The sequence below is a fragment of the Pelobates fuscus genome, chromosome 3 (assembly GCF_036172605.1).
Source record: "Pelobates fuscus isolate aPelFus1 chromosome 3, aPelFus1.pri, whole genome shotgun sequence".
NCBI classification, from domain to species: Eukaryota; Metazoa; Chordata; class Amphibia; order Anura; family Pelobatidae; genus Pelobates; species Pelobates fuscus.
Window position 1 is genome coordinate 182556438 of NC_086319.1, and position 14091 is coordinate 182570528.

A 14091-nucleotide genomic window follows, 5' to 3' on the forward strand; every position below is an offset into this window, starting at 1 on the left:
TGCTACAAAGTGGTGTGTGCTGTAACAGTGCTAACCAAAAACAAAATAATGTTGAACCCCAAGGCTCCAGCAGCTCAGAGGAACCAATAACAATTGTTTTAGCATTTCTTTATATTCATTAATAAAGTAACTACCAGAACCAAATGATCAGACCGGGCTATTTGCTAAAGTGAGAATTCAAAGTGAATTTAAAATTTAAAGCCAGAATAGCTGAACTGAAAGCATAGCTTACTGAGAGAATTTTTCCAGTTTGGCCATTTTCACCTTAAATTTGAAATTCACTTTGAATTCTCACTGAATGGAAGAAACCTGTGAGTCGGGATAAAGAGTGCAGTTCAGTGTGTTGTTTGGCAGAGGAAGCTGTGTTAAACTGTGTTCCCTAATTTCTTGTTGTCCTAAAACGTGCAGCCCACAGCATACAACGGTTTAATAAATTGATATGACAGCTCTGGCATTCCTTGCGATGTGGTTACGCGAATATTCACTTAGATTATGTTTAATGTATCCTCTTTTTCTTCTTTATAGAGTATATACAGGAAGCAGGCACTTAGAAATACACCAATCAGCTGTAAGACACAAAAACAATATACATTAAAAAACTATTTTGACCAACTTATCAATCATTTTTTTACACTTAGTATCTGTTTATTTGGTATGTAATACATGAATAATTACTACTATCTCCCATTCTCTAATCCGTTAATATGTTAAGAACATTATTAAAAGACAAGTATTAGCATATTATGTTCATACTTGTCCTTTTATAATACTCTACATTTTCAGTCCACCAAATTTAGAATATTAATTAACAAGGATTAAAAACTTTGTAGCTTGTAAACTGGAACTTTTTTTCTACAGGCAGAGGGACAAATGGAAAATTTGTTATAAACGCCAGATAATATATTTGGCTTAGAGGCAGCAGAGCTTGAGCTTTTTCTTAAAGGAAAACTCAAAGCACAATAAGCAATAGAATGTGATGTAGTGGTTATATTAGCAAGAGTGCATTGATACCACCCATAGTAAGCAGTCAAACATCTTAGGATAGTTTAAGTTCTTACTTGAGGTCTGTTGGGCATCACTCCTCACTTCCACTATTGCCTAGACTGCCTTGTATTGTACAGAACACTTTCAGTTTTCTTAGCATTCAGTTTCATCAGAATTGCAAATTGTCCGAATTCTGGGTGAAAACCCAAACTCAGAATGGACAAATCACAAAGCAAAAGAAACAGACAATGTTTTGTTTGATTTGTGACTTGGAGCTCTGGCCTTCTGCACCAAAAAAAATAAAAATAAGTATTTAAATGGTTAGGAGACAACCACTAAATGTTTGTTTGAGTTATAACAAAGTATGCTTGGGGCACCTAAATAGTAAACATTTTGAACGCAATCAATATAACAGAGTGTGGTTGGGTTTCGTCAAAGAATAGAGTTATGATATTTCCTAGGACATGGTATATCAAACTCAAGTGTACAAGAAACAGTTATAGTGTTGTCGCGAACCCGAAATTTTCGGTTCGCGAACGGCGAACGCGAACTTCCGCAAATGTTCGCGAACCGGCGAACCGCGCGAACCGCCATTGACTTCAATGGGCAGGCGAATTTTAAAACCAACAGGGACTCTTTCTGGCCACAAAAGTGATGGAAAAGTTGTTTCAAGGGGACTAACACCTGGACTGTGGCATGCCGGAGGGGGATCCATGGCAAAACTCCCATGGAAAATTGCACAGTTGATGCAGAGTCTGCTTTTAATCCATAAAGGGCAGAAATCACCTAACATTGACACCTGTCCTCAAAGCCCTGCCCTGATACACACTGACACAGAGCAGAATAGAGACTGTTCCCCGTCCTCAGAGACCATGATACACACTGACACAGAGCAGAATAGAGACTGTTCACCGTCCACAGAGACCATGATACACACTGACACAGAGCAGAATAGAGACTGTTCACCGTCCACAGAGACCATGATACACACTGACACAGAGCAGAATAGGGACTGTTCCCCCTACATAGGGTCACTTGGCAGATATGGATTGACACCTGTCCTCAAAACCCCTGATACACACTGACACAGAGCAGAATAGGGACTGTTCCCCCTACATAGGGTCACTTGGCAGATATGGATTGACACCTGTCCTCAAAACCCCTGATACACACTGACACAGAGCAGAATAGGGACTGTTCCCCCTACATAGGGTCACTTGGCAGATATGGATTGACACCTGTCCTCAAAACCCCTGATACACACTGACACAGAGCAGAATAGAGACTGTTCCCTGTCCACAGAGACCATGATACACTCTGACACAGAGCAGAATAGGGACTGTTCCCCCTACATAGGGTCACTTGGCAGATATGGATTGACACCTGTCCTCAAAACCCCTGATACACACTGACACAGAGCAGAATAGGGACTCTTCCCCCTACATAGGGTCACTTGGCAGATATGGATTGACACCTGTCCTCAAAACCCCTGATACACACTGACACAGAGCAGAATAGAGACTGTTCCCTGTCCACAGAGACCATGATACACACTGACACAGAGCAGAATAGAGACTGTTCACCGTCCACAGAGACCATGATACACACTGACACAGAGCAGAATAGGGACTGTTCCCCCTACATAGGGTCACTTGGCAGATATGGATTGACACCTGTCCTCAAAACCCCTGATACACACTGACACAGAGCAGAATAGGGACTGTTCCCCCTACATAGGGTCACTTGGCAGATATGGATTGACACCTGTCCTCAAAACCCCTGATACACACTGACACAGAGCAGAATAGGGACTGTTCCCCCTACATAGGGTCACTTGGCAGATATGGATTGACACCTGTCCTCAAAACCCCTGATACACACTGACACAGAGCAGAATAGAGACTGTTCCCTGTCCACAGAGACCATGATACACTCTGACACAGAGCAGAATAGGGACTGTTCCCCCTACATAGGGTCACTTGGCAGATATGGATTGACACCTGTCCTCAAAACCCCTGATACACACTGACACAGAGCAGAATAGGGACTCTTCCCCCTACATAGGGTCACTTGGCAGATATGGATTGACACCTGTCCTCAAAACCCCTGATACACACTGACACAGAGCAGAATAGAGACTGTTCCCTGTCCACAGAGACCATGATACACACTGACACAGAGCAGAATAGAGACTGTTCACCGTCCACAGAGACCATGATACACACTGACACAGAGCAGAATAGGGACTGTTCCCCCTACATAGGGTCACTTGGCAGATATGGATTGACACCTGTCCTCAAAATCCCTGATACACACTGACACAGAGCAGAATAGGGACTGTTCCCCCTACATAGGGTCACTTGGCAGATATGGATTGACACCTGTCCTCAAAACCCCTGATACACACTGACACAGAGCAGAATAGGGACTGTTCCCCCTACATAGGGTCACTTGGCAGATATGGATTGACACCTGTCCTCAAAACCCCTGATACACACTGACACAGAGCAGAATAGGGACTGTTGCCCCTACATAGGGTCACTTGGCAGATATGGATTGACACCTGTCCTCAAAACCCCTGATACACACTGACACAGAGCAGAATAGAGACTGTTCCCCGTCCACAGAGACAATGATACACACTGACACAGAGCAGAATTGGGACTGTTCCCCCTACATAGGGTCACTTGGCAGATATGGATTGACACCTGTCCTCAAAACCCCTGATACACACTGACACAGAGCAGAATAGAGACTGTTCCCTGTCCACAGAGATCATGATACACACTGACACAGAGCAGAATAGAGACTGTTCACCGTCCACAGAGACCATGATACACACTGACACAGAGCAGAATAGGGACTGTTCCCCCTACATAGGGTCACTTGGCAGATATGGATTGACACCAGTCCTCAAAACCCCTGATACACACTGACACAGAGCAGAATAGGGACTCTTCCCCCTACATAGGGTCACTTGGCAGATATGGATTGACACCTGTCCTCAAAACCCCTGATACACACTGACACAGAGCAGAATAGAGACTGTTCCCCGTCCACAGAGACAATGATACACACTGACACAGAGCAGAATTGGGACTGTTCCCCCTACATAGGGTCACTTGGCAGATATGGATTGACACCTGTCCTCAAAACCCCTGATACACACTGACACAGAGCAGAATAGAGACTGTTCCCTGTCCACAGAGATCATGATACACACTGACACAGAGCAGAATAGAGACTGTTCACCGTCCACAGAGACCATGATACACACTGACACAGAGCAGAATAGGGACTGTTCCCCCTACATAGGGTCACTTGGCAGATATGGATTGACACCTGTCCTCAAAACCCCTGATACACACTGACACAGAGCAGAATAGGGACTGTTCCCCCTACATAGGGTCACTTGGCAGATATGGATTGACACCTGTCCTCAAAACCCCTGATACACACTGACACAGAGCAGAATAGAGACTGTTCCCTGTCCACAGAGACCATGATACACACTGACACAGAGCAGAATAGAGACTGTTCACCGTCCACAGAGACCATGATACACACTGACACAGAGCAGGATAGGGACTGTTCCCCCTACATAGGGTCACTTGGCAGATATGGATTGACACCTGTCCTCAAAACCCCTGATACACACTGACACAGAGCAGAATAGGGACTGTTCCCCCTACACAGGGTCACTTGGCAGATATGGATTGACACCTGTCCTGAAAACCCCTGATACACACTGACACAGAGCAGAATAGAGACTGTTCCCTGTCCACAGAGACCATGATACACACTGACACAGAGCAGAATAGAGACTGTTCACCGTCCACAGAGACCATGATACACACTGACACAGAGCAGAATAGGGACTGTTCCCCCTACATAGGGTCACTTGGCAGATATGGATTGACACCTGTCCTCAAAACCCCTGATACACACTGACACAGAGCAGAATAGGGACTCTTCCCCCTACATAGGGTCACTTGGCAGATATGGATTGACACCTGTCCTCAAAACCCCTGATACACACTGACACAGAGCAGAATATACACTGTTCCCCGTCCACAGAGACCATGATACACACTGACACAGAGCAGAATAGGGACTGTTCCCCCTACATAGGGTCACTTGGCAGATATGGATTGACACCTGTCCTCAATACCCCTGATACACACTGACACAGAGCAGAATAGAGACTGTTCCCTGTCCACAGAGACCATGGTACACACTGACACAGAGCAGAATAGAGACTGTTCACCGTCCACAGAGACCATGATACACACTGACACAGAGCAGAATAGGGACTGTTCCCCCTACATAGGGTCACTTGGCAGATATGGATTGACACCTGTCCTCAAAACCCCTGATACACACTGACACAGAGCAGAATAGAGACTGTTCCCCGTCCACAGAGACCATGATACACACTGACACAGAGCAGAATAGGGACTGTTCCCCCTACAGAGTCACTTGGCAGATATGGATTGACACCTGTCCTCAAAACCCCTGATACACACTGACACAGAGCAGAATAGAGACTGTTCCCTGTCCACAGAGACCATGATACACACTGACACAGAGCAGAATAGAGACTGTTCACCGTCCACAGAGACCATGATACACACTGACACAGAGCAGAATAGGGACTGTTCCCCCTACATAGGGTCACTTGGCAGATATGGATTGACACCTGTCCTCAAAACCCCTGATACACACTGACACAGAGCAGAATAGGGACTCTTCCCCCTACATAGGGTCACTTGGCAGATATGGATTGACACCTGTCCTCAAAACCCCTGATACACAGTGACACAGAGCAGAATATACACTGTTCCCCGTCCACAGAGACCATGATACACACTGACAAAGAGCAGAATAGGGACTGTTCCCCCTACATAGGGTCACTTGGCAGATATGGATTGACACCTGTCCTCAAAACCCCTGATACACACTGACACAGAGCAGAATAGAGACTGTTCCCCCTACATAGGGTCACTTGGCAGATATGGATTGACACCTGTCTTCAAAACCCCTGAGACACACTGACACAGAGCAGAATAGAGACTGTTCCCCGTCCACAGAGACCATGATACACACTGACACAGAGCAGAATAGGGACTGTTCCCCCTACATAGGGTCACTTGGCAGATATGGATTGACACCTGTCCTCAAAACCCCTTATACACACTGACACAGAGCAGAATAGGGACTGTTCCCCCTACATAGGGTCACTTGGCAGATATGGATTGACAACTGTCCTCAATACCCCTGAAACACACTGACACAGAGCAGAATAGAGACTGTTCCCTGTCCACAGAGACCATGATACACACTGACACAGAGCAGAATAGAGACTGTTCACCGTCCACAGAGACCATGATACACACTGACACAGAGCAGAATAGGGACTGTTCCCCCTACATAGGGTCACTTGGCAGATATGGATTGACACCTGTCCTCAAAACCCCTGATACACACTGACACAGAGCAGAATAGGGACTGTTCCCCCTACATAGGGTCACTTGGCAGATATGGATTGACACCTGTCCTCAAAACCCCTGATACACACTGACACAGAGCAGAATAGAGACTGTTCCCTGTCCACAGAGACCATGATACACACTGACACAGAGCAGAATAGAGACTGTTCACCGTCCACAGAGACCATGATACACACTGACACAGAGCAGAATAGGGACTGTTCCCCCTACATAGGGTCACTTGGCAGATATGGATTGACACCTGTCCTCAAAACCCCTGATACACACTGACACAGAGCAGAATAGGGACTCTTCCCCCTACATAGGGTCACTTGGCAGATATGGATTGACAACTGTCCTCAATACCCCTGATACACACTGACACAGAGCAGAATAGAGACTGTTCCCCGTCCACAGAGACCATGATACACACTGACACAGAGCAGAATAGGGACTGTTCCCCCTACATAGGGTCACTTGGCCGATATGGATTGACACCTGTCCTCAAAACCCCTGATACACACTGACACAGAGCAGAATAGGGACTGTTCCCCCTACATAGGGTCACTTGGCAGATATGGATTGACAACTGTCCTCAATACCCCTGATACACACTGACACAGAGCAGAATAGAGACTGTTCCCCGTCCACAGAGACCATGATACACACTGACACAGAGCAGAATAGGGACTGTTCCCCCTACATAGGGTCACTTGGCCGATATGGATTGACACCTGTCCTCAAAACCCCTGATACACACTGACACAGAGCAGAATAGGGACTGTTCCCCATACATAGGGTCACTTGGCAGATATGGATTGACAACTGTCCTCAATACCCCTGATACACACTGACACAGAGCAGAATAGAGACTGTTCCCTGTCCACAGAGACCATGATACACACTGACACAGAGCAGAATAGAGACTGTTCACCGTCCACAGAGACCATGATACACACTGACACAGAGCAGAATAGGGACTGTTCCCCCTACATAGGGTCACTTGGCAGATATGGATTTACACCTGTCCTCAAAACCCCTGATACACACTGACACAGAGCAGAATAGGGACTGTTCCCCCTACATAGGGTCACTTGGCAGATATGGATTGACACCTGTCCTCAAAACCCCTGATACACACTGACACAGAGCAGAATAGGGACCGTTCCCCCTACATAGGGTCACTTGGCAGATATGGATTGACACCTGTCCTCAAAACCCCTGATACACACTGACACAGAGCAGAATAGAGACTGTTCCCCGTCCACAGAGACCATGATACACACTGACACAGAGCAGAATAGGGACTGTTCCCCCTACATAGGGTCACTTGGCAGATATGGATTGACACCTGTCCTCAAAACCCCTGATACACACTGACACAGAGCAGAATAGGGACTGTTCCCCCTACATAGGGTCACTTGGCAGATATGGATTGACACCTGTCCTCAAAACCCCTGATACACACTGACACAGAGCAGAATAGAGACTGTTCCCTGTCCACAGATACCATGATACACACTGACACAGAGCAGAATAGAGACTGTTCACCGTCCACAGAGACCATGATACACATTGACACAGAGCAGAATAGGGACTGTTCCCCCTACATAGGGTCACTTGGCAGATATGGATTGACACCTGTCCTCAAAACCCCTGATACACACTGACACAGAGCAGAATAGGGACTCTTCCCCCTACATAGGGTCACTTGGCAGATATGGATTGACACCTGTCCTCAAAACCCCTGATACACACTGACACAGAGCAGAATATACACTGTTCCCCGTCCACAGAGACCATGATACACACTGACACAGAGCAGAATAGGGACTGTTCCCCCTACATAGGGTCACTTGGCAGATATGGATTGACACCTGTCCTCAAAACCCCTGATACACACTGACACAGAGCAGAATAGAGACTGTTCCCTGTCCACAGAGACCATGGTACACACTGACACAGAGCAGAATAGAGACTGTTCACCGTCCACAGAGACCATGATACACACTGACACAGAGCAGAATAGGGACTGTTCCCCCTACATAAGGTCACTTGGCAGATATGGATTGACACCTGTCCTCAAAACCCCTGATACACACTGACACAGAGCAGAATAGGGACTGTTCCCCCTACATAGGGTCACTTGGCAGATATGGATTGACAATTGTCCTCAAAACCCCTGATACACACTGACACAGAGCAGAATAGGGACTGTTCCCCCTACATAGGGTCACTTGGCAGATATGGATTGACACCTGTCCTCAAAACCCCTGATACACACTGACACAGAGCAGAATAGAGACTGTTCCCCGTCCACAGAGACCATGATACACACTGACACAGAGCAGAATAGGGACTGTTCCCCCTACATAGAGTCACTTGGCAGATATGGATTGACACCTGTCCTCAAAACCCCTGATACACACTGACACAGAGCAGAATAGAGACTGTTCCCTGTCCACAGAGACCATGATACACACTGACACAGAGCAGAATAGAGACTGTTCACCGTCCACAGAGACCATGATACACACTGACACAGAGCAGAATAGGGACTGTTCCCCCTACATAGGGTCACTTGGCAGATATGGATTGACACCTGTCCTCAAAACCCCTGATACACACTGACACAGAGCAGAATAGGGACTCTTCCCCCTACATAGGGTCACTTGGCAGATATGGATTGACACCTGTCCTCAAAACCCCTGATACACAGTGACACAGAGCAGAATATACACTGTTCCCCGTCCACAGAGACCATGATACACACTGACACAGAGCAGAATAGGGACTGTTCCCCCTACATAGGGTCACTTGGCAGATATGGATTGACACCTGTCCTCAAAACCCCTGATACACACTGACACAGAGCAGAATAGAGACTGTTCCCCCTACATAGGGTCACTTGGCAGATATGGATTGACACCTGTCTTCAAAACCCCTGATACACACTGACACAGAGCAGAATAGAGACTGTTCCCCGTCCACAGAGACCATGATACACACTGACACAGAGCAGAATAGGGACTGTTCCCCCTACATAGGGTCACTTGGCAGATATGGATTGACACCTGTCCTCAAAACCCCTGATACACACTGACACAGAGCAGAATAGGGACTGTTCCCCCTACATAGGGTCACTTGGCAGATATGGATTGACAACTGTCCTCAATACCCCTGAAACACACTGACACAGAGCAGAATAGAGACTGTTCCCTGTCCACAGAGACCATGATACACACTGACACAGAGCAGAATAGAGACTGTTCACCGTCCACAGAGACCATAATACACACTGACACAGAGCAGAATAGGGACTGTTCCCCCTACATAGGGTCACTTGGCAGATATGGATTGACACCTGTCCTCAAAACCCCTGATACACACTGACACAGAGCAGAATAGGGACTCTTCCCCCTACATAGGGTCACTTGGCAGATATGGATTGACACCTGTCCTCAAAACCCCTGATACACACTGACACAGAGCAGAATAGAGACTGTTCCCTGTCCACAGAGACCATGATACACACTGACACAGAGCAGAATAGAGACTGTTCACCGTCCACAGAGACCATGATACACACTGACACAGAGCAGAATAGGGACTGTTCCCCCTACATAGGGTCACTTGGCAGATATGGATTGACACCTGTCCTCAAAACCCCTGATACACACTGACACAGAGCAGAATAGGGACTCTTCCCCCTACATAGGGTCACTTGGCAGATATGGATTGACACCTGTCCTCAAAACCCCTGATACACACTGACACAGAGCAGAATATACACTGTTCCCCGTCCACAGAGACCATGATACACACTGACACAGAGCAGAATAGGGACTGTTCCCCCTACATAGGGTCACTTGGCAGATATGGATTGACACCTGTCCTCAAAACCCCTGATACACACTGACACAGAGCAGAATAGAGACTGTTCCCCCTACATAGGGTCACTTGGCAGATATGGATTGACACCTGTCCTCAAAACCCCTGATACACACTGACACAGAGCAGAATAGAGACTGTTCCCCGTCCACAGAGACCATGATACACACTGACACAGAGCAGAATAGGGACTGTTCCCCCTACATAGGGTCACTTGGCAGATATGGATTAACACCTGTCCTCAAAACCCCTGATACACACTGACACAGAGCAGAATAGGGACTGTTCCCCCTACATAGGGTCACTTGGCAGATATGGATTGACAACTGTCCTCAATACCCCTGATACACACTGACACAGAGCAGAATAGAGACTGTTCCCTGTCCACAGAGACCATGATACACACTGACACAGAGCAGAATAGAGACTGTTCACCGTCCACAGAGACCATGATACACACTGACACAGAGCAGAATAGGGACTGTTCCCCCTACATAGGGTCACTTGGCAGATATGGATTTACACCTGTCCTCAAAACCCCTGATACACACTGACACAGAGCAGAATAGGGACTGTTCCCCCTACATAGGGTCACTTGGCAGATATGGATTGACAATTGTCCTCAAAACCCCTGATACACACTGACACAGAGCAGAATAGAGACTGTTCCCCGTCCACAGAGACCATGATACACACTGACACAGAGCAGAATAGGGACTGTTCCCCCTACATAGGGTCACTTGGCAGATATGGATTGACACCTGTCCTCAAAACCCCTGATACACACTGACACAGAGCAGAATAGGGACTGTTCCCCCTACATAGGGTCACTTGGCAGATATGGATTGACACCTGTCCTCAAAACCCCTGATACACACTGACACAGAGCAGAATAGAGACTGTTCCCTGTCCACAGAGACCATGATACACACTGACACAGAGCAGAATAGAGACTGTTCACCGTCCACAGAGACCATGATACACACTGACACAGAGCAGAATAGGGACTGTTCCCCCTACATAGGGTCACTTGGCAGATATGGATTGACACCTGTCCTCAAAACCCCTGATACACACTGACACAGAGCAGAATAGGGACTGTTCCCCCTACATAGGGTCACTTGGCAGATATGGATTGACACCTGTCCTCAAAACCCCTGATACACACTGACACAGAGCAGAATAGAGACTGTTCCCTGTCCACAGAGACCATGATACACACTGACACAGAGCAGAATAGGGACTGTTCCCCCTACATAGGGTCACTTGGCAGATATGGATTGACACCTGTCCTCAAAACCCCTGATACACACTGACACAGAGCAGAATTGGGACTGTTCCCCCTACATAGGGTCACTTGGCAGATATGTATTGACACCTGTCCTCAAAACCCCTGATACCCACTGACACAGAGCAGAATAGAGACAGTTCCCTGTCCACAGAGACCATGATACACACTGACACAGAGTGTCCGCGTGAAATAGGGCCGTGAGTAATGACGTCACGGGTAGCCTGCCCATAGTATCGCATAGGGTGGAAGAGCTGATAGGACATCTGAAACGTATTGGGATGGAGATGCTTAATTGTTCTCCAAAATGCTTGACACCACCCCATAGTGAATCTCTGCAAACTTTAATACCATCAGAGGAGGAAGAATGTGGCAGCCCACTGGGATTATTCGAAAAATTTCAAATTGATGATTTTCCAGACCCTGGGGTTGACATTAGTTCAGATTTACATCTAGTGACCCATGAGGATGTTCCAGGCACTTCTTGTGAAATAAAGACAGATAATAAAGTGAATGATCCTTCTCCTTGGGACTTGCACCCTGTCATTGAAGGTGGAGTAGGCAATGGCAAGAGCATGCTGTGGGTAGTAAGTGCAACACTCTCTTCCCGGTGAATAATGAGGAGACTAACTATGATGACGTTATTTGCGTTGAAAGTAATGATGCCAGAGATCTTTTGAAACCATATGGAAGGAACGAATTGGTTAAAAGAAAGGCAAGAGACCACCTGCATATAAACAAGAATACGCATAAGAGAAAGAAGAGAACAGGTGAAAAAGAGAAGCTGCAGACTGCCTATCTGCAAATAGTTGAGTTATGTCCTGAAGATGTCCGTGTTACCACAGTGCAGACTCTGTTTGATACACTACTGAGGAGAGTCAGAGAAACCCCAGATCTTCACGTATTGGATGAGTCGGTGCGTGGAGTTGCAGAGAACGTAGAACAAGAAATATTTAAACTTTTCCTGTGTACTGACAGCAGATATAAGAATAAATACCGGATCCTCCAATCAGATACTGTTCCGTCGTGTGGTCCTTGGTGAAATCACCCCACAGTTTTTGGTTCTAATGAGTGCAACGTAAATGGCTGCACAGGAGCTGGCCAACTGGAGAATTCAAAAGAGAAAACATGCACTGGAACTAATCGAGAAAGAGGAAAGACAGCCATACCAGATTCAGATGACAAAGCTGACACACAAGGGGTTAATTGAAATTGATACCGTGCCCGATCAGAACTTGACCCTAGAGGATCTGTCTGATTCTGTGTGGCAGCCTCAGGATTCTCAGCAGGATTGCATCTCAGAGAAAAGGGACACAACATCCCAACACAAGAGCCACCTTTTAGATCAGGACTGCCTTATATGCAAAGGGCTGATAAACCCCCCAGGTGATGCTGACTTAAGCCAATGGGTAATTACCAAGAAACCAGAGAAAATATGGAAACACCATATAACTAATGGCAATCAACATTCTTCATGCATTGAAAAGAAGAACAAGAAATTGTATGATCCAGATACTAGACTCACAGATCCAGCAGACTCAAGTGTGTGGAAGGGATTCCTTCACATGTTCTCTATAAAGCAGTTTAAAGTTACAGCCACGCCAGAGTCTGGTTATAGCAGTCATCTTTGCCAGGATTTACCAAAAGTGTTAACATCCGAAGGACGCATTTTGCAAGAGTCTGTTTGGGAATATGTGGATCGTATCTGGCCAGAGTGCACCAAGGACATGTGTGTGATCCGACTGAATCAAAGAACGTCAAGTGATGCAGTTTCATATGCTCGGCTGTATTCTTATCTTAATCGGAAGCTGAGATATGCAATCATCAGAAGTCATGGCATGGAGGCGTTCCTAGTGCCTCTACCTGCCGGCTAACCCATCCCTCAAAGATTGCGTCCTTTGGGAGGTCCAGGTTTGGAAGACAACCATCCTATTCTGCTTCTGATCTTGCTTCTTCCAAGCCATCCTTCCTGGACAGCTTATCCCAAAAAATCTTCCAAGAAACATAAAGAAGGTTTGGATATCCCAGATGATATTTTCTCTGACATATTAGCAGATGTTGAACGAGAGGAGAGACAAATGGCCGAGCAAGGGCTCCCTCCTCCAGGTTTCCCAAATTTTGAGCAGTGGAATCAGAATTCTGAGGATACAGGAGAGGAAGTTGGCATGCCTGAGATCATGAATATGCTCCAAAATTTGAGCAATGGCCTTCAGTTCCCAGGAGAATTCTCTGTAATTATAGGAGAGAGTCAGGGTGCTAATATTATACCACCTCTCCATGTGCCAAATACTGTTCCAGCAGGTCTCCCATATCCATCTTTTCCATTGTATCCAGAAGCAGCCTACCCTTGCTGGCATGGTATGTTGCCCCCTACTCATGCAGTAAATCCATTGTCCATTGACCCAGCCAATCTCTTCTCTTACCCGCTTTCACAAATAA

General features: G+C 46.6%; 1 protein-coding gene across 1 annotated transcript in view; it reads right to left on the reverse strand.

The window, feature by feature from the left end:
• Window positions 1–391: 391 nt before the first annotated feature.
• The window catches only part of LOC134602671 (tetraspanin-11-like), a 235443-nt gene continuing 221743 nt past the window's right edge, over window positions 392–14091 (reverse strand). The window contains exon 8 of the mRNA XM_063447794.1: window positions 392–566. Within this exon, the coding sequence (XP_063303864.1) occupies window positions 486–566 (81 nt within the window). The 3' untranslated portion in view covers window positions 392–485. The remainder of the gene's footprint in view (window positions 567–14091) is intronic.